Source organism: Python bivittatus, unplaced genomic scaffold (genome assembly GCF_059951505.1).
Source record: "Python bivittatus isolate LINGU-HERP-01145 unplaced genomic scaffold, Pbiv_v1 ctg000220_np1212, whole genome shotgun sequence".
NCBI lineage: Eukaryota > Metazoa > Chordata > Lepidosauria > Squamata > Pythonidae > Python > Python bivittatus.
In genome coordinates, this window is record NW_028277048.1 from 4791959 (window position 1) to 4814072 (window position 22114).

The 22114-nt window shown below is 43.5% G+C and overlaps 2 protein-coding genes across 5 annotated transcripts in view; one reads left to right on the plus strand and one right to left on the minus strand.

Moving 5' to 3' along the window:
- Window positions 1–7141, plus strand: SPC24 (SPC24 component of NDC80 kinetochore complex). 2 transcript variants are annotated; one of them, XM_007426570.3, is made up of 6 exons: window positions 1–79; window positions 1056–1245; window positions 3684–3828; window positions 5779–5871; window positions 6702–6778; window positions 6866–7141. In XM_007426570.3, the coding sequence occupies exons 2-6, from the start codon at window positions 1074–1076 to the stop codon at window positions 6970–6972; spliced, it is 594 nt and encodes a 197-aa protein (XP_007426632.1). In that variant the 5' UTR covers window positions 1–79; window positions 1056–1073; the 3' UTR covers window positions 6973–7141. The 2 variants fall into 2 exon arrangements, with proteins under 2 accessions (XP_007426632.1, XP_025021408.1); XM_025165640.2 differs by lacking the exon at window positions 1–79 and adding an exon at window positions 90–711.
- KEAP1 (kelch like ECH associated protein 1) overlaps window positions 7120–22114 on the minus strand; it is a 20886-nt gene continuing 5891 nt past the window's right edge. For 2 of the 3 annotated variants that reach the window (XM_007426568.4, XM_007426569.4), the window contains exons 2-6: window positions 17995–18658; window positions 13757–14442; window positions 12819–13024; window positions 8867–9043; window positions 7120–8049 (exon numbers count right to left, since the gene is read on the minus strand). In XM_007426568.4, coding sequence (XP_007426630.1) covers window positions 7883–8049; window positions 8867–9043; window positions 12819–13024; window positions 13757–14442; window positions 17995–18537 — 1779 coding nt within the window. In that variant the 5' untranslated portion in view covers window positions 18538–18658 and the 3' untranslated portion in view covers window positions 7120–7882. The remainder of the gene's footprint in view (window positions 8050–8866; window positions 9044–12818; window positions 13025–13756; window positions 14443–17994; window positions 18659–22114) is intronic. The other variant, XM_088137698.1, reaches the window with a different exon arrangement.

Consider the following 22114-nt stretch of genomic DNA (forward strand, 5'->3'; position numbering starts at 1 on the left):
GCGGCGACCAATAGGAGTGGCGTGCTCCTAATAGGTTTTAGGGCGCCAAGATTGGATTCGTCCGGGGTGGTGGTGTTGGGTAAGGAGCGAAAGGCTCGTCCGCGAACGGGGAGGGAGGGAGGTCGCACGATATGGGTTCTCACGTACACGCGTTCGAAGCCCGGGAGCGGGAAATCGACGCTCGGAGCTTGGTAACAGTCGCCCCGAGTTCAGCCTTTCAAGCAAGCTGGGACTGTGGCGGCGGCGGCCGCGAGAGAGCCTCACTGGCAGCGCATAGCAGTAAAGGGCTCGCTTGCCTGCTGGGCCTCCTCCGTTATCCTGCCCTGTTGTAGTCATAGCAGACTTCGTCTTGCCCATAAGAAGCCCTTTTTATTTATTTGTTTTGGTTGGTTGGTTGGTTGGTTGGTTTATGTATCCCACCTTTCCTTCAGAAGCGCCTGAAGGTGAACATAGTGCTGCCTCCTCCTTCCCCCCCCCCCCCACAATGACGACCCTGTGAGGTAGGTTGGGTTGGGAGAGAGCGACCATCCCAAAGTCATTCAGCGGACTGGAACCTTGTATGAAATACTCCAAAAATGAAAGAAAGCCACTTCAACGCTCTGTTCCTGCTGGGAATCAACGGTCCTGCTCCCCTAGATGTGTATCCAAGGAGCAAAAGGTGGTGTGCATAGCACCCTCTTCTCCATTTATTGTCAACAACAATCTTCTGAGGTAGGTAGGGTTTAGAGAATGACGGGCGCAAAGTCACCCAGCGAGTTTCCATGAGTGAAGATGGAGGACAGGTAAAAGCTATTCAACACTTTAACTGTTATACTACTCTATACTTACAGTGACCATATTTTCCTGGAAAAAATAAAGGACAAACCTGGGAAAGGGGCAAATCTGAAAGAGGTTCATAAGGATAAAAAAATTAATTCTGTTTATAACTTTGCTTTACAAAGTTTGCTACCTATATTCAGCTTCAGGTAGAAACTTGGCAGGTATTCACTTTTCCTGTGGCACCTGCGACCATGCCTCCCTAAGACTCCCTCAATGTCAGGATTCTTCTCTTTTAGCTTGGCACTTAACCTGCAATGGCTGCCCTCAGGGAACGAATTGAAGATATGGAAGAAGTGAGCAAGGAACTGCTCAAATTGATGACAGGGGGCAAGGCGATGGACATGCTTAAGCACAATCTGGCCCAACAGGAGCAAATGATTGACAAACTCTTGGATACCCAGAAGACCACAAAACAGCTGATCAGAGGTACTTCTTGGCTTTTCCTGACTTAGCCCTGCACAGTCAAGACTTCTTTGGTGTGGTTGTCGCTTAAGGAGGAAAATGTAAACTTAGCCACTGACATTAATCTGAGCAGAACTTGCCTAACCTTCATGTAAATCATGTGGTGTTTTTAAAAAGTAGGAAATGCATTAGAATGAAACAGAATTCTTTTTAAAAAGGGGGAGTAAAGTTATGATCATTGCAGTAGACAAAACAGTAAAGAGTCCAAGGCCTCATGATATTTGACACTATAAGTAAAATATAGCAGGGTAATTAGGATCACAGCCCAGTACTGTATCTATAATTTTCTGATTCTATGCTCATTTTAAATTATTTTGACAGGAATAACCAATGCAACAAATAAGCAATTGGTTATCAATGAATCTTAGAAGTTATTGTTTTAAAATAAATTGTGTTTTGCAACATTTGTTGTATAAAATTTGTTTTGACTTTTATTATAACTTTGAAAAACAGTGCCTCAACTTGGGGTCTGATATGTTGAAAATAGAGTCTTATTTTGGTAGATGTAAGCAGTCTATAATGATTTTACCAAAAAAAAGTCATTATAACATTTGAATTATACATCTCCAGGTTGAAAAGATTTACCACTATGTGTCTTTGGTATTGTAATATGAATCAGAGGTATTATTCTCCTTTGTGTTTTTCTTTAAACATTATTTCTATAGTATTCTTTTAAAACAAGAAGGGGGGAGGTAATATATTTGCACAATCTGAATATTCTTGCAAGTATTGTTTCATTAGCTTGCACCAGTAATTTAAGGACATAGAAAAAATGGTACTGAATGGATCTGTTGATATGATTTAATCAACCTTCCCTCCAGCTTGGGACATTTATTGAAAGAGCTTGCTACGTAACTGAGACTTGTTGGTTCTGAATTACATCATGAGGGGATGGGGAAAAGGATAGTGCTACAATTTGTTTTCACTTTAAGGCAGAACTGAACTATCTTTTTTGTTTGTTTTTTCTATCAAGAGTTGCATTTCACAGAGGCAGTCTATTAATGTATAGGACTAAAGCAGAAGGGGAAAGGAAAGGAAAGGAAAGGAAAGGAAAGGAAAGGAAAAAGAAGGCTCTCGCTAGAGTTCAAACTGATCATGTGAGAAGGTTAAAAGTAGGCCAAAGGGGGTGTGTGTGATTTTAGGGCCACAGTTTACCCATTCTTACATTGCTAAACTCAAATATTAAACTAATCTAGGGGTGCTTATTTGATAGGTTCCTAATACATTGAATGTGGATTATGGCTATGTACCAAGTGGAAAACGTGTGTTGTTTCAAACATGAATCAAATTGTAATGTTCTGGAAGTTCTACCAAACTATTTTGAATTGGCCACAGTTTGGCAGGAAAAAAGTTGGAATGTTTTGATTGTTCCCTGTTTCATTTGTAGCAAAATCTGGAGGAATATCCCTGAGAGATGTTATGGGGCAAGTCATGCAAGGCTGGTGTATGTCACCCTGGCTTAGAGAAGACAGGGCCTCTGGTGTGTGCAGGAAGCACCATGGAGCCTCCTAATATGGTAGTGGTTATACAACTGAATAACCACTGAATAATGCATAACCACTGAATAACAGTGGTTATTCATTTCTTGTTGTCCTTTTCATTTTTCACTGCTTTCTCCATTACCATTATTGTCACTGCCATACATTGCCATCAAAGAAACCCCTCAGCCTTTTTTCCCCCTACTCTTCCCCCACCTCCCACCCCAGAAATCTGCATTTTCATCCCTATTGTAAACAAGTAAGATCCATTTTGTCACACAGACCAAAAAAGCATGCTTTAGTTTGGACATGGACCATTTGAAACCAACTGTTCTTTATAAGGTATGGTTTGTGCATGGAACATTCTGCACATCCCTGTGCAGGGATTCTGGAACATTCTGTACACAATTCTGCACGTGGATTATTTTCCTCAAACTGGTGTTGCCAAATTGAATGAACTGTTGCCATACTAGTGAGGATTATGAGAAGACTACAATAGTGTGTTTGGAGATCATCAGATTGAAAAAAAACTGATATAGTATTTCAAAAACCATTGGCTGCACTTAAAATAAAGCCCAGAATGATGAGGGGATTTGTAGATTTTTTTAAAATTCTTTCTCCTGCCTTTATTATTTTCATAAATAACTCAAGGCAGTGAACATATCTAATACTCCTTCCTCCTCCTATTTTCCCCATAACAGCCACCCTGTGAGGTGAGTTGGGCAGAATGACTGGCCCACAGTCACCTAGCAGGCTTTCATGCCTAAGGCGCGACCAGAACTCACGGTCTCCTGCTTTCTAGGCTCTCCCCTCAAATTTGCTGAGTATTCTAATAGATGAGCAAGAAAACTAATGCTGAAATTCAGTTTTGTCAAGCAGCTATATTTTAACTGAAGATGTTCCCAAATTCTGCTTTCACTGTAGAGCTCATGATTACTGAGGAGAAAGTTGCACAGAGACTTTCTGACAGGGAAGAAGAGTTGAAGGTGAGTATCCAAAAGCTGCAGAAAACTGAAGAAGAATTGCTTCAGGCAAATGAAAAAGATGAAAATCTGAGGATCAATACTAAATATCCTTCCATGTCGGCTTCTGGTGCTGAGTTAAAGCATCTTCTAACATGATCTCACTCCCTCCAGACTAGGTATGTCTGAAACCTAACATTTAATTCCTTCTCTGGGCTGCACCTTTCAGGACATGGTTTGGTGGTTTTCTAGAAGCTAATTCTCCAAACTGGAAGAAGTTCATGTCTGGAACAGCGCAGACCACTTTTGGTTTGGAGAATTAATTTCTGAAAAACCACCAGTCCATCTCCAGAACAGCTGCACTGATGTGGTCCAGAGAAAAAACTGATAGGATGGTACATCTAAGCCATGCCATAATACAATGAAACACTGGCTCAAGTCAGCTGTGGCCTGAGAACATCCAAAAGGGAAAATTGGATTTGTTTTCAGTGTTCAACTTGCATCCAGTAAGCTGAGTGTTTTGAGCTTTATTTAGACTTGTGCTGGACCCCAAAGTCAGTATACTTTGGCAGACATCACCTCAGTCGTAGTTAGGGTGCACAACAGAATCAGTTCGAAGCCATTACAATGGCAGGTAAGTTGCAGAAAGCAAAGTACTGCCAGAGAAGGGAATAAACACTAAGGAGCACAGGCAAAAAACAAGTTAAAAACAAGCTCTCTTTGTCCAGATTGCTGCCTTGTACAGTACAATTTCCTGGAGAAAGCAGCAAGTTTGTCTTAAATCAACCATTGTTAATATGGTATGCCGGAAAAGGTGATGTAATATATGTAAACCAACATGGTAAGTTTCTTAACTATGAACTTTTATCTCTGCTGTTGAGAACAGCCTGTGATCAGAATTCAAAGCACTGTTTTGGTTGTACTGCCCTAATTTGGGATTAAGGGGAAATTTTCCCTATATTTCTGGTGTCACAAACAGGAAGCCCAGTATCTGAGCTGGCTGAGATGGCTTTTTGGCTTGGCAGAGGTTGTGCCCCATTATGCTTCATGGCAGAGGAGGCATAGTTTTCAAGATGTTGAAGCCAGATAAGTAGTCGGTCCAGTTGCTTTTGACTGTTTAGCTGCCTATCTACCCTTGGCTCTCCTTGGTACAAGGTGATCTGACAAATGTGTGTGCGCGCGCATGCATGCTATCATAAATAAGTGCCCCTCCATTAATCAGAGCTGGACAATTTGCTGAACCCAGGCGCTCCATAACTAGCTGAAGGATCATGATCTATGGTGTTTTGAAATCAAGGGAGAGTAAGTTTTGTGCCCCAACAGGAGGCAAGAGCTGAAGCCTTTATTACTAATAAATTGGGTAGACTGACGTGTATTACATGTCCAAGGTGGAAATAATCTCTGGGGCACATTTTCCCATGCATATTACATGTAATTCCCCTGCTGTGATAGGACAAGTACAGGTGAAAAAAGGGGACAGGAAGAGAGAGTGCTGGGTTATGTTGTGGCTTAATAGGGATATTGCTGAGACTGTGAGCCTAGGAAAAAAAAGGAAGGAGGAAAATAGCAAAAAGTTAAAAAATGAAAAAGGAGCAACTCTTCCCCCCCCAAATCCCAAAGTAGCTTTGGAATTTGTCTTCTATCACAGGGATATTTTGACAAAGGCAGGTTTGTACTATCTGTGCTATGTTGTGCTGTCTGTGGTTTGTGCTATCTGCTGTGCTGTGGTTGGCTATCTGTGCTAAACTGTGCTATCTGTGGTTGGTCTCTTCAAAAGGGTTGAGGCAGTTTTCTCTGGTTGAGACATTTCACTGAATTATTTTGCTCAGATTTTGATTCTGTTGCAAAAGACAGCAGGGACAGCCAATGGATCAGTTGGTGCTGAAGTGTACCTACTGCCTTAAGTGGTAAATACCAAGGATAGAAAGATTTCTAGGCACTCATTTTGGAATTTGCTTTTGGATCCCCCACAATACTGAAACTGTTACTGATGGAGTATTATTAAGAGCTCTGTTGGCTTGGAGAATTAATTGGATTCCTTCACTCACACAATATACTGAATTAAGAAAACAGCTGGAGACATTGAGAGAAGAAAGCAGACAGCAGCAGCAGAACGCAGCAGAAGAAGCTGACAGGTCTACGTCAGCTACGTGAGTAAAATCTTACCTAATCTGATTTGCAGAAGATGAATTACTGGGGAGGAAATAAGACTAGGGTACTCAGCTTCTACCTTGGTTACCAAACTCCTTTATGCATGTAGTTTGAGTTGGGCAGCCATATAAACATTCTAAATTAGTAAATTGATTATCAAACATGGCACCACAAAAACCCCCAGTAAGTTAATGTATGTGATTCCCCCAAATTTGCTCATGTTCTGCCAGGGATGCAACATGCAGTTTGAGAATCTTTGCTCTTAAATTATGAACTTGAGTAAAAATATACATTTGTAGACACTATAACTAGCTAATACATGCAGAATACTTGGAACGCTTGCATGCTTTTAAAAAAAATGTATGAAGTTGCACAATGGGAAAAGAAAGTCTTTAAACCAGGGTTCCCCAAACTCTTCGGTTCATCAACCCCTTAATGAAGTTTCAGATTGTTCATCAATCCCCAAACATTATATGAAAATAATTTAATAAATACTACTTTAACTAATAGTACTACTACTAGTAGTAGTAATGGATCCTTTGGATAGTCCCATTGATCCTTGGGAGTTGATATAGACTGTTTTGGGGAACCTGCTTTAAATGAAAAGCACAGCAGCACTCCAGGAAATCACTACACAGCCAGTCTTCCCTTGCTTCGCATTTTCCAGATTCATTAGGCATGAGACCTGTCATCACTAGCCAACATAGCCTATGAGCAGATTTCAGCAATTGTAGATTTTGATAGGCTATAGTACAGGCAGTATTGGGTTGTATGGGTTAATAATCTGAGCCAGGATGAGCAACTCCTTATGTTTTGTTATATCTGGCAGGTATCTTGTACATCTTTATTACCAGATCTGCCACATTGACTGGGACTATTCCTGTGAGCCAACCCTGATCAAAGGAAGTATCCTTCCATTCCATGGAACTGGGGGCTGGGCCAGGGGAAGAAACATGGATAATTTTTTCCTTAACCCTATTTTTTTGTTCTCAGCCCATTATGGACCAGATATTGCTCAATCTATTAACCTCGACAGTAGCCAGCATTCTCCCTGCTTTATCAGTGATTACCTCTGGAACCTGGTGAATACATCCTGGTGAATAAGGCGGCTTTTGGCAAACAGTAAACAATGTAGTAGATATTCCCAGAGGCAAGAAATATTTCAGTGGCTCCTTCTGTGTTATGCTTTTTGGCAGAGCAGTATTCTGGAGAGTGTTAACGGAATAAATACAGACTGAAGCAAAATAAACATTAATACTAATCACAAAAGGTGTTTTATTAATGTGAGAAGTAGAACTTCAAAACCAGTTTCCTAAGAGGTACCACCCATGGGTAAGGGGAAAAATGCAGGTCGCAGTCTGGGTAAGCCCTTCCTTATGGGATAATAGAAAAGCAGCATAAGCAAAGGTCCACCTGAGGTCTTCAAGTTGTACTGATCAGTGTTCACTTACCTGCAGATCATCAGTCACAGAAGAGTGCCCCATAAATTTCTCTCCCTCTCATCCCTCCCCATCTGCACCTTGACAAACTTGCCAAGCAAAAAATTAACCTGCCAAACCGTATGAATAATACACATTTCTAAGGAGGGCTCAGGGCTGCACTATGTACAAAATACTTCCACCTATCCTGATTTGGAGATCATTTCCTGAAGGTCCGTTCACTGCCAGAGGCCAGAAAAGACTTGCCCAGTGAGAATCAAGCTCTCCTGCAGTTCTCCCAGAGAGGTTCCCTTCTTCACGGATGCATCTTTCCCAGACTGAGCAGGAGCAGTGTGGAAAGGCAACAACAAATTTACCACAGCTATCCTCTTAAAGCACAGTAAGAGCTGTTCTTCATTGTTGTTCCCTCAAAGCCGGTTCAATTGGGATTTGAAGTGTTTCCCATCCTTTTGGCACTTTTCCTTGATTCTGGCAGAATACAACTTGGCAGCAGGTATTCTATAATACTGAATCCTCTCCTACTTGTTTTCCCCCTTCCATCTGAAGGGAAGTGCGGCATTCCTTGTTACCATTAACAATGGCATTTTTGCTGATCCATTTGTTTGCAGCATGGCTCCATGGTAATGGCCACGCCTACTCCACTACGACCTGATGTCATACGAGTTACTTCAGTCCAAGTATCCGTGGTGGAGTCATAACATTCAACACTATCCAGAAATGTTTGCCCATCATAGCCACCTGCAGGAAGACAATCAGCAATTAATCCAAGATGGGCCAGAGGCTATTTCAAGTCCCATGACTTGAAGGGAGAACACGGAGCTGAATCAGTAGCAACCCTCCCCCCAACCCCTTGCCTTCCAGCTGTGCAGGACAGAGTTGCACTCACACAGTACAGCTCTGGTGATTCCCTGGATAGAAAATAGTTCTATTAGGCAAAAGGTAACAGCCAGCCATGTGAAATCTCAGCAACAAGGAAAGGAGGGAGGAAGATTCCTAGCAATCATTAGCACTTAAGACTTCTAGTGGCAAAGCTTCTGCCTCTTGCTAGCATGAATCCTGCTGCTTTGGCCATATCCATTGTGTGTTCTGTAAGGTGGCTACTTACATCTGCTGTGCTGAATGAGGCAAAACTTAGATGGCATCATATAAACAAGAATATAAATGACCCTGAATTATAGTTATTATGGAATGTCATGTTTGCCCTTGGTCCTTTAATCAAGATTTCCAGGAGCCTGGAAACATTTCAACACATACACATGGAGGGAATCTTACCCCAATTGCTATTTGGGAGTAAAGTGTGAACATTAGTAGAGCACTCCTACACACATCTACATCACTGATTTCAACCCATGTAGCCCAATGTAATGTACTTGAGAGCTCAGTAAACTGTCCAAATAAATATGTGCAAGAATAGTTATATCAAATAAAATCTGGCTTTTGCTTCCACCTCATTAACAAAAGTGAGCTAAGCCAGCTCTGGACTGAATGGCCATAGTTTGTGTACTTTCCCACATCCAGCTGAGAGGTACTTGCTATAGTCCCTGGCCAAACATACCTAGCACGTAGATCTTCCCTTGGTATACAGTGACCCCAAGTGCGCTCCGACGGTGCTTCATGGGTGCGACAAAAGACCAGGTGCTCACCTCCACATCATAGCGCTCCACGCTGTTCAGCTGGTTTGTTCCATCATAGCCCCCCATGGCATATATGCAGTTATTCAGAGCACAAACTCCTGCATTGGAAAAGAACAGCATTAAAGACAGGCATGACTTATTCCAACAGTCTCAGGATAACATTCTCAGGGTCAGGACCTCTTGCAATCTTAGGCCAGCAGTGGAAAGCCTGTGATTTTGGATATTTTTTGGAATACAGTTATCATCATTAGTCTATTAACTGCATCTAGGGCTAGGCTAACAAGTCTAGCAATGCCTGGACGACTGCAGATCTTTTCTGTCTGTCCTGGGCAACAATTCTCAAGTAGAAGGCAATGTTATTCTTGGACCCAGAATGTACCATTTTTTTGGTAGGAAACAGCAGCAAGGAGACATCTACACTGCTGCCTTCTCCTTGAATGCAGGGAAGTCTCCCCAAAGCATTAGAGTACCATGGAATTAGCAGGCATATGGTCTCTACTCTTGCTGCAGCCAAAATCAACTTCTGGTACATTTTCAATTCAGGTTGAGAACTTCAGCGTAGAACTAATTGGACAACTATCACCAGTTGAGTATTGAACAATAACCCACCATGGCCCAGAGTTTATTTTATTACAGGTAGTCCTTGGCTTATACCCATTCGCTGTTCAAGTCATTAGTGTGGGCACTAGATACAGACCAACTCTGGTTTTGTAGATATTGTTTTTTAGCTTTTGTAAGCTGCTTCAATTTGCTTGATTGGAGTGGCATAAAAAGACTTACAATTTCAAAGTGAAATTTTGTTTTTAACTAATTTTATGATTATTCACCGCCCAGAGTCACTTGTTGAGATGGGCAGCCATACAAATTAAATGAATGAATAAATGAATGAATCTACATTTACAACAAATTCATCAATAATATGATTAATAATAATATGATGGATGAATGAATAATGAATAAAAGCCAGTTTGGTCTAGTGGTTAAGGCACCAGGCTAGAAACTGGGAGATGGTGAGTTCTGGTCCCGCCTTAGGCAGGAAAGCTGGCTGGGTGACTTTGGGCTGGTCACTCTCTCTCAGCCCAACTCACCTCACAGGGTGGTTGTTGAGGGGAAAATAGGAAGAGGAAGGAGTATTAGGTATGTTTGCTGGCTTGAGTTATTTATAAAAATAATAAAGGCTGGATAAAAAAAAATAAAAAAAAGAACAGAACACTAATAATCAGCATTCCCTCCCTCTTGTCCACAATTCATTGACCCTTGAATGTCCACTTAAACACTCTTCACAAGCTTTCTTAATGTTAACAACAAGGATGTATATCTTATTTTGGGGAGGCAACCGATTCCATAAGAGGGATGCTCTGGCACCGAATGCTGCCTTCTGGGACTCCTCCTGCCCCACCTCATAGGAAGCGCGGATTCTCAGTATGCCCTCTTTACTGGCATGCCTTGGGCAGGCAGAATCTATTTGGAGCAAATAGTCTCACACATATCCAGAACCCAAGCAACTTTATAAGTTATTTATTTGTTAAATTTGTACACTGCCCGACTCCCCTCAATTGGAATTACCGACTCAAGATGGATAGGAACCACTGCAAAACTGCCGCCTATCCTTAACTCTCAAAATGGCCCAGAAGGCTACCGTGGGCAAGGTTACTGAAGGCCACTGAGATGTCCAAGAGGCCAAGTAAGGCTGTGCTCCTCCTATATAATTTCTACCATATGATAGCAACTAGTGCACTTTCTGTTTCATGCCTGGGCTCTGATCCCCGACTGAAAATAGTCCAGATAATCCACTTCTTCCAGAGCCTTTGTAACTGCTATCCCACCACTTCTCAACAACCTTCTCCCCAAAAGGGAAGTTACAGATGGGGCTGTAGTTGTCCAGGAAGCTAGATCCAAGGTCAGCCCCTTGAGAAGATGCATCAGAGGGGTCTCCCCACCTCACCAGGGCTTTGATCTAGCTCCTTATCCTTAGCAGCTTGTACAAGTCAAGCCCAAAGGCAGTAGAGCTCATTACACCAGGAACTCTGTTCACTTTCTCAAGATTAATTAGACTACTGCAATGTGCTACATGGGCCTACCCTTGAAGAGTATCTGGAAGCTACAGCTGGTGCAAAATGCAGCCACATGGGCAATTTTGGGTGCCTCAAGGATGACATATGTAACACCTTTGCTGCGGGAGCTGCGTTGGGTGCCAGTTTGCTTCCAGGTCCAATTCAAGGTGTTGGTTATCACCTTTAAAGCCCTACATGGCATGGGGGTAGCTGAGGGACAGTTTCATCCCCATTACATTGACCTGTCCCACTCGGTCAGGCAGAGAAGGTATGTTACGGACCCCATCTATGGCAGTATGTCAACTGGTGGGGCCCAGGAGGGGAGCCTTCTCTGCCATTGCCCCTGCCCTATGGAACACTCTTCCCCCAGCGGTGAGGTGGGCCCCTACTCTCCTGGCCTTGCGGAAAGGGCTGAAGACCTGGCTCTGCCAACTTGCATGGGGCGAGAGGGAATATAACCAACCCAGGGGGTGGCTAGTGCCTTGAAGACACTCCCCAAGTCTAATAACTCCTTGGAAGATATTATTCATATAAATATAGGAAGTCTTCTTGTAATGTATTGTAACTAATGTATTTTAATATTTATTCTATTTTAATTAATATTTATTCTTTTTACTGTAAACTACCCAGAGTCATTCTGAGATGGGTGGTGACAAATTTGAAATATTAATTAATTAATTAACAGGCTCAAACTTCCCAGATGATATCATAAGCCATTACATCTTTGAATTCTGTGCTGCCAGCATCTCACTCTGTTTGGATTTTATATGCCAAGTACTTAGCTAACATATCACAGCAGCCACCCACTAGGTCTTCCTGCCCATTTCCGGATACCGCTACCATCTCTGGCAACAAAGAACATAGTCATAGAACCCAAATTTAACTCCTCCACAGGGTTTAGATCTAAATTGCAGAGGTGGAAGAACAAAATGAAAGAGAAGAGATAGCAGCTAGTTGTACTCTGAAGGTTCTCTGTTGCAGGTAGAGATGAGAAAGCCCAGGGGACAACTCCCCCCAGCCTTATTTATTTATTTTTTTTGGAAAAAACTGAAAATTTTGGGAAAGAATTAAAAAAAAATGAAACAAACCAACCAAGAACTGTTTTCTTTCAGAATTATGAATGTAGCATGACAAGGGGCTCCTACGTTGCTATCCTTTATTTCCCCCATATGGTGCCTACTAACTTGTAACAGGAATACTTCCTCTAGACCATTAGAACAGCAAAGGTCCTCAACAGAGGGAACAAATGGGACAGTATAACTCTGTGAGACCACCTTGAGCTCCTGAGCATAAGGTGGGACATAAATCTGACAAATCACGAAAGAAATGCAAGAGTGAGACAGATGGGTCCCCTTTTCCTCAAAAGAGTCAGGAGGAAGATCTGTGCCTGATGGGCTTGTGGGCTTGTCTAAGGCTGACCTTTTTATTTAGAGCTGGGGAGATCTGCCCTGGGCCCAGGCCTCAAAAAACAGAAGCTGCACAAAGGAGCTCCTGAAGTTTTTTTCAAGTTTTTAAAGTAAATGCCATTAGGAGACGTAATTAATAAAGGTAATTACTATGTCTAAAATGTACTTTTACATTTAATAAATATACCAGACAGGATAACTGCATGAATAAGCCAAGTTACATGTATTGTATGCTCTTAAAATAGCATTGTGAATGCGACTGGTATAAAAATGCATATATTTCCATTTTTCCAAATTTCAACTTTCCATTTAAAAAAAAGGAAGAAACCCGAGTTTTTTCCCTTGTGGTTTCCACATTTCCAGAAAATTTACATCTTTAGTCCCAAATATGGAGTTCACATTGCCACACATACCTGCTCCACTCCGAATGGTTTTCATTGGGGCGATCATCTCCCATTCATCACGCTCAGGGTAGTAGCATTCGGCAGAGCTGTGGCGGTAAGTGCCATCGTAGCCCCCCACAGCATACAGGAGACGGTTCAGCACAGCCACTCCGACACCAATCCGCCGTGTCAGCATGGGTGCCACTGACTGCCATTCATCACGCTCTGGCTCATACCTGGAAGAAGAGGAGAAGCTACATCAGGTTACCTGCTTCTGCTCTCTATGTTGTTTGAACAAAGATGCTCTAACTGGCAGTGGCTAAGTTGTTGTGCCGTTTCTCTGCAGCCCCTGATGAAGGGAGCAAGCTGGATAGTGCCCCCAACTCAAGGATGAGCCAGGCAGGAGATGAAGCATTATGGGTTTTCTTTGGGCTCCTCTCTTCTACAACTTTAATGGCTCTTCAAGAAATTCCTTCTTCCTGTATGTACCATTAATTCTTCTGTGCCTTTTCTTCCTTTAGCAATACTTCTAACTGCATGAGAAAAAATCCAGGTGTCCCTATTACCCTTACAAGAAGGCCTTGTTCTGATATTACTGCTGACAGGCCAACGGGAAAGTTAGCAGCTCTCTGCAATCTCTTTCCCTCCACGTGGGGTGGGACTCACCAGCCCAACCTGTCCAATCACATTGTGCAGACACCCAAGACACCCCCTCTCATAAAACAGCTTCAGTGCATGTTTGTCAGGTCTGGAAAAGTGCTTCTTTGCCTTGTACATTTTTGGAAAACAGGAGAAATCTTCAAAAGGATACACCATTTATGGGAGCGAAAAACAGTGCCCAGGTCTCTAGGGCCTTATAAGACCATTTTGCATTTGTGAAGGCTGTCCTGTGAGCCAGAGCAAGGGAACAGAACATACGAGCAAGATTTGGGAAGACTGGATTCTTTCAATGCTTCTTTCTCCCTTACCTCTCCACGCTGTTGTGATGAGTGCTCCCAAACGAGCCGCCCACCGCGTAGATCATGCCATCAATTACTCCTATGCCAATCCGGTTACGGGCCACACTCATAGGCGCACAGGAAGACCACCGATTGGTCATGGGATTATAGCAGTCAATGGCATCTGAATCCATGTTGCCATCAGGAGAGTTGTTCCTCCCCCCCACCGCATAGAAGAGCCCGCTCACTACACAGCCGGCCAAGCCGCTGCGAGGCACCTGCAGGTCAGCCAGTCGGATCCAGGAGCCATCAGAAGGATTGTAAGCCTCCAGATAGCTGAGGGAGTGGCGGAAGTAGCCCCCTGCTGTGTAGATCAGCTGACCCACCTTGGGTGCGCGGCAGGGCATGTCGTTAGTGGGTTTGTGCAGGGTGAGATCCTGGAAGATCTTGGCTAGGTAGTCCTTGCAACGGGAGTCCGACTTGAGGATTTCGCACTTCTGTAGCTGCATCTGGAGAAAGTGTGGGGTGAGGGAATGGCAGCGCACGGCTTTCAGCAAGGCCTGGACATACAGTCGGCGGTTCTCACAATCATATTTAACCCAGTTGATGCAAGCATGGAAGACTTCTGACTCACAGCGCACATTCAGCTCATCCCGGCTGATCAGGGTCACCAGTTGGCAATGTGAAAGGTTGAAGAACTCCTCCTGCTTTGACACCTACCAGAGGAGGAGAGAGACTGTGAGCAAAACCACAAAAGTTTGGAAGGGTGGTTTCCCCTTCTAGTGATGGCAGGAATGGGACCCACCGGCAGACGAATGACATGCTCATCCAAAACAAGCAAACTCTATTCTAGATGGGCTCTAGGCCTCCTTCCACATATAAGATTTTATGACTGCTGGTTGTCACACCAAGGGAAACCACATGCCCTCAAAGATCTGCTCACAGAAAGGAAAGCAATTGGTAGCTGCTTTTCCAGCACTGCAGGTGGGATAAAGCAGCAGGGAATCCACCACTCAGGGCTGTAAGAAGCAAGGTCCAAACAGAACACCTGACCAGCCTCATTATCAAACCTTGAAATCCAGACAGAGACTACTTAAGCCAGGTTCATCTTCAGCCAGAATCAACATAGGAGACTAGTAGTTGAAGGCTGCTATGCAGGACTGCCCTAAGTTTAAAGCATGTAAATAACATTCTGAGGTAAAAACCAGAAATTTTAGGCTCTGAAATAAGCAGTATGAATTGATCTGGGAGCATTCTAGGATCTATGAGATTTTTTTTTTAATCAGTCATCAAGGCTGGTTGTTGCCTAGAACAAAGGCTTTTGGTTGAAGCCCCTACAATACTAAAGATCCTAAAAGGACAGTGAGTGGGTTCTTATAGGGTCAATATAGCTGCCAATACTATTGTTGATAACTGGCTGAGATAACCACCCCTGGCAATTTTCTCCTCCCTCACAGCACCTTCCAAACTTAATTTATTGGATGTGACCCCCAAGGGAGCTAGATAATTTCTGAGGTAAATAACATTCTGAGGTAAAAACCAGATTTGTTAATTTAGCTCAACCTGCCAGGAATATTAATCTGTAACTTGGCAGGGTAAGTGACAATCCATGGGCAAGACTCTGGATATCTGTCAGACATGAGCAAGACTTATGGACATCTCCATAAGACAAATACAGTAGAATTAAGAAACGCAGAAAAAATTATTGAGTTTGAACAGGGCCATTTATATAATAGACACGCCAGCTACTTTCTAAAGTTTCTCTTCATTTCTCTGTATTTTAATAGTATACTTCATTTCTGTCTATCACTTCCCCCATGTGGGCGTGGGTGGTGTGTCTGTGTCTACAGGTATTTATTTATGTATCTGTGTACCTTGGGTGTGCATGACAGACAAGTCAGGGAACCAAGTTTCCTGGATGACACTTCAAACCAGTAGTAGAACAACAATGAAAATCCCTACAGCTTGGAACGTGGTTCCAATTACTGACACAATTACAAATTAGCCAACAGGAAGGTGGATTCTTCATTCTCATTTTGCTATCAGGCCTGACCAGACTGTCCAGTGATACACAGAAACAGTTGTACAATGTTTATATCTATTGCAAAATACATTTCAGGCAACACCTTTAGTAGACCAAATGAAGTTTAGTAAAGCACGCAAGTTTCTAATTTTTCGAAGAATTCTTCCTCAGGAAAAATGGCATTAGTCACTCAGACAGAAAGGGCATTCAAATGTGGGATTCAAGCCCCCTCTGCAACAGTTCAGAGTTTCAGATGGAAGCTACAAATTAGGTCAGATACAGAATGGATGTCAGATGGCATACAGGTTTTCCCAAGGCCTGCTGGGATGAAGAAACAAACAATTGTTTCCCCATTTCTAAAAATATAAAATCCATGTATTAAAATAACTTTCCAACAAAAGGTTTCCCTGTGGGAGGTTTAATATCTCATTATATTTGAACACCTGGCCAGGTTAATTTATTTGGCTTCTAAGCTACTTTAAGCATGGCTGACTCTAAGCAGCAAATACTCCATCTTTGTCACAAAAGTTCAAAGTTTGGATTATCCTAAACCCAAATGATTTTCCATGGCTTCATTATACACTGCACAACTGTCCAAAACAAAGCAACCCCCCCAACCAATTATCACATTTTGTCCCATTTCTGATGCTTTAATAACTATACACACAAAAAGCCCATGGTGTGTCCTGTGTGTTCTATCTCATGATCTCTTCCCCTCCTGCAGTTCTGCCTTTAAGTCTTCACCCATGGTTGCTAACAGCAACCAGGAATTCCACTCAAGTTAGTGTGCAGAAGCCAAGGGTGTGCAGAGAGGTGAAGGAGAGAGACCACAACCTGGCCCTCCTTTAATCAGTCACTTAGGTTTGGGGCTGACAATGAAGGAATCCTACAAAAGACGGCTGGACTATGGAAGCAGGGATCCTGTTCTACTTGGTCAGCCCTGCTCGATGGGCCTCCATCAGTCACACAGAGCAAAGCCTTCTTGATATCTGATGACAAAGCTCTTTCTTGTGCATTCAGCACAGAAATTAAATGGGCCGGTGGAGGAGGGAGAGAGCAATGCCAGGATCCTTTGCCAATCCATGTTAGTTTATGCTGGATCAGCAGGGAGTGGCAGATCTAGCACAGAAACAGCTGGTTAGTGACCATTCCCTGCTTCCTCTAGGCTTCTGAAATGGCTAGAAAGCGAAACCCGCAGTGGAAAAAGAGGGAGCGATGCTTCCCCTGCCAGCCTATGGTATCCTCAATTCTTCCCCGCAAAACAGAGCTTGGCATTTACTCTTGTGATTTAAGAAGGAAGCAAGCAAAATTCTTACAGGCTAGTTATTGTTGGGATCTTAGCAACAAGACTGCCAACACCTATTTTCATAGAATCTTGTCAAGGTGACAAATAAAAAAAAGGGGGGGTGTATTTTTGAATATTATGAATAAAGGCCAAGCGAACAGCAGAGACACGGAACAATTCTACCACATTCATTAACACAAGTCTATGCCCAGACTTTGCAAAAGGGCAAGAAAGCACCTGCTTCCCTGCAGGGTCTCACATGACATAGTCTTCCTATTTTATTTTGCTCTGTTTAGCCAGATTATAGTTTCTCACGCCAGAAATACTGCCATGAGCAAGGTCAGTGTGGTGTAGTGGTTAAGGTGCTGTAGTAGGAGCAGGCAGGCCCAGGTTCTAGAGCACCATCAGCCACAAAAGCTAATTTGGTGACTTTGGGTCAATCATCTCACTCCAACTTCTGACAGGGTAGTTGTTGTGGGAAAAAATGGGAAGAAGAGTGCTAGATATGCCCCTCTGAACTCCTGAATGAAAGGCAGGATATAAATCTGATAAACAAATCAACACACCTATTAGCTTCTTTCTGTATGCAAGCTTAGAGAAGAGGCAGAAACCAATGATGGCTACAGAATTACTTTTTTCCAACTTTTCAGCAGATCATTAAGCAACCACAGCAAAGTAACCATTTTTCTAGCCCCTTATGTCTGCAGAAGCAGAGTGAGTATATATCAGACACCCAAGAGGTGACTGGATAAGATTTGCAGCAGGGAAAAGGGGAAAAAATAGTATCTTGCCTCTTTGGGGGAAATAGGAGAGCTGTTCTTCCATAATGAAGAACAGCAAATAAATTGTGAAAGGCAGTCAAAAGCAAAGCCATGTTCCGAATTCAGATCTCCTTTGGGCACTAGTGTATCCAAGCTGCTCCTGTTCCCCTTGATGCCCTTTCCTTGCATAGGGTCTCACCTCCCCAAAATGCATGTAGATATATTCCCGTGCCCGCTGGTGCAGTTCAGTACAGCCAATCTGTTCAGCGAAGTTGGCGATGCCAATGGCATTGCTGGGGTCCAGCTGCTGCACCAAAAAGTCGCAGCAGGCCTTCACCACGCTGTCGATCTGGTACATGACAGCCCCATTCATGACATGCAGCACACATTGCTCGCCCACGGAAATGGAGGCGGTGTAGGCAAATTCAATGAGCCGCTCCATTACTTTGGGGTGGATGCCCTCAATGGGGACTATCTCCATACCCTGCTCCCGGAGGCCCATTGTGAACATGGCCTTGAAGACCGGGCTGGAGGAGGCCAGCACCACCTTGTGGGCCTGGAAGTCAGCAGGGGGAATGTCCTTATATTTGACCCGCAAGGTGACGTCACAAAGTTGCTGACTCAGGCGCAGCTGATTCATGATGTTGAAAGCTTGCTTGGTGTGATCCTCCAGGGTGTAGCTGAAGGTGCGACTGCCATTGTGCGAGGGAGTCACCTCCGCCTTGCACTCTGGGGCGTACATCACAGAAGCAGCTGCGTGGTCATCGCACGAAGGAACGCAGGAAAAGAGCAGGGGCACCAGGAGAACCGGCTAAGCAGGGGGCCTTGCTACAGAGGCCTGGCGTGCGGCAAAGTCTTGATACCTGCACAGGGGGCAGAGAAGGAAGAGGTCTGGTTAGTTAGTGCACGACCAAAGGGAACACCTCACTTTTGACTTTGCACTGCTGCCTCACCCTCTCGAGCAGAAGGCACCTCCTTTTGCTCCATGAGTACGCTGTGCCTCCAGAGGGGCATCTCTAACCATCTCCCCACATTTGTGAAACAGGCATGCTGGGTGGGGCTATATGTGGTTTGCCAGACACAGAACCTGCAATCTTAGCTGCAAAGAAAATCAGGTATGCTTGAAATGGAGAGATTTAAAAACAGTTTCAAAATCAAGATGCTTATGAGGGAATATTGCTCAGAGTCAGCTATTCTCCCCCCCCCCCCTTTTTCTATTATAGAGAGGGAGCAAGATGTACCTCTCTTGTGCTTTCCTCAGATCAACCAGAAGCACAGATAACTTTCTGGTGAGAGAGCCATACAATGCCACCCTGTGTACTTCACACAGTCATTATGACTCAGCAGGCTATAACCTAGGATCGCTTAGTCATTCCATGGCCTCTGAGCTTTGTAGGTATGTATTTTCTCCACTATTTGGACTAGAATCAACATGGCATTACGAGATTAATCTACAGCCATCCTTCACAATAGTTTGTAGCTTTTTTGGGTGCCTCCAAGTCAGTGTTGACTCCTGGCAACTGCCTGGACTAGCCCCTGCAGTTTTCTTGATAAAAATTTTCAGAAATGGTTTGCCCTTGCCTTCTTTGTGGGGCTGAGAGAGAATGACTGGCCCAAGGTCCCCCAGCTGGCATTGTGCCTAAGGCAGAACTAGAGCTCATGGTCTCCCAGTTTCTAACCTGATGCCTTAACCACTACACCAAATTGGCTCTCTTTCACAATAGTAGCCCCTTATAAATATGGCCATTATCATATAGCTCACAAAAACTATACAAGCTGGATAAACCACAACATTAAGACATTTACCTGTCAACCTATTTAGGGCAGAACAGAACCATAATGCCCCTTCTATATAAAGGAAACCTGCATGCCATACCCCCTCTGCTCAATCCATGACCCAAACATTGTCTTTGTCATCAATATCAACATTCTTACGGCAATCATAGCAGATACACCACTATAACTCTCCCAAGACTGCAATTACACTCAGATGTGGGTATACAGGTTGGTAAAAGCTGCAACTTTTGAGCCTTTCCTCTTGACATCCTCAATCCACTGTCAGGGAGTGGCCCAGGGTACACAGGTCCACTGCTGAGGTTGGTCTGGCTGTCCTATGTAGGTGGCTGGATCTCTGAGAGCACACTGTTGGAATTATATATGATGCCCAGCGCACAGCAAATGCATTGGCCCTCATCTTTCCTATTCCTGGCTAGCAAGGCCAGAGGTAATGTGAGAAATTAAAAGAGCAAGCAGCTCAGACTGTCATCCATCCTTATCAGCAGATAAGCCTATGGGAAGAGAATCAGAAAGAAGCCACCAAGGAGCCCTTGCTGGGAGCTGCATGAAGCAATTTCTCTGAGGTAAGTGATGGAAGGATGGTTTAAAGATGGAGAGCTTGTACTCTGCACATTCCCTGTGCTACATGTGACTGTAAAACCAACCTTCCAGTGTCTGAGGGCATGGTTCCTCTGCAAAGCTGGGAAGGTTGCTTCTCTGTGCCATCCACTGACCTTCCTCCCATGTGGGGCAGGGTAAAGCAGAGAGCATGAATTTCTCTAGCTCTGCTATCACCATCCAAGGGCTGCTTCCAAAGCAGATTCCCCAAAAGAGAAAAAGCTCTTCCCTGTGCAGGCTAGGGAAAGGCAGAAGCCAACTAAAGACAGGAACAGCAGGTCTCTCTTGGTTCATGGTCTGCAAAAGGGATGTGTAGCGTATTGGGGGGATCACAGGGAGCCTGGAACTCCGTCCTGACAGACCATCATATAAATGGCCTAAGGAGACAAAAGCACCATAATGTGGACAGAAGTCTCGTTTAATTCCCCCTCTCTTCCTGTACAGGAGGACCAATTCCCTGCTAACAATTTCCTGCTTGACTTTACCCTACCAGCCAAGCTAGGAGCCAGGAGAAACTCTAACCAAATAGGTGAGATGGGTCATAATGGATGAAACATCCCTGTAAACCCCTTCACTGCCATCTGCCCATTTCTTTTCATACACAGAAGTGACTTCTTTGCGAAAGCCATTTTAATCAAAAGGCTAAATCAATCCAAGGAAGTGGAGAGGAAAAAAAAAAAACTGGGCTCCCATAAAGACACTTGAAAATGGCACTGCACTGAGTCTGGTGGCCATGTATTTTTGATTAGGTTGCTACAGTATAGTAGTTGAAAACTCAGTTCACATGGTCACATACACACAGGAAAGGTGCTTTCATACACAACTACATACAACACACACTACTGCTATACTTTCAGGGATTAAATCTTGCCAAACACAAATGCCTGGAGAATCTAGTTCAGCTGGCGCATTCAGTGAAAATTCTCCTGGCTTATTCCATCAGGAGACAAGATGGCAGCATACAGCTGGAGACTTTAGCCTTTCAGATGGTGAGTGAGCATACAAAAGAGCTAAGGGTAGGCAATATTCTGATGGCTTGATCTTGAAAGAGTTGCCATCATAAATTCTCAGAAAGTGAAGAAAACAAATTTATTTATTCAATTTGTATGGCCGCCCATCTCCCTTAAGTGATTCTCAGCATCTCAGAACCCTAAAACAGTGTTTTTCAAGCTTGGCAACTTTAAGATGTGTGGACTTCAACTCCCAGAATTCCACACATCTTAAAGTTGCCAAGTCTGAAAAATACTGAGTTAAGACAACAATCCAATAAAAACAAGTTAAAAACCAATACATCAATATCAGTAACCAAAATATACCAACATTGGTAACCAAAAACCAATATAAAATGTTGACAGCCAGTTTCAAACAAAAATAACCATGATCAGCGGCCAAAGTCTATTCCTGAGTCAAGCTCAACAAAGCCACTGTCAAAGCTTCCCATCATTGCCAAATTTTGTTTTGCTACAAAAGTAAAGTGAAACCCATCCGCCCCCAGCAATAACTGTGAGGATTCTCCAAAAAGAAGACAGGTTTCTGGGGGAAACAACTTTTTGGTAAGGTAGTAGTTAAGAAGAAACCGGGAAGTGGGGAAAGAGGCAGATTATTACTAACTTTTATTGTAATCCAAGTAGAGGGTAGTGATCTTAGAGAAAGAGCAGAACTCACAGACTTGGGGAAGAGAAAGGTGGAAGCAGGAACAGACAGACAGCACACTCAGTGTGGAGGCCTTACAAAAGGGTCACAACTGCAAGATGGGTGGCTGAATAAATCAATACACTAAAATAGGTAGATAAATGAGGGAGATGGTAGGGGATGATTACCCAGGACAAACGGTAAATAAGACAGCTGTGTTTGGTACACTGATGGTAGGTGGCAGGCTTTATATTTAGAATTTCTGTATGGTGAGGATGTTGACAAAAGAAAGA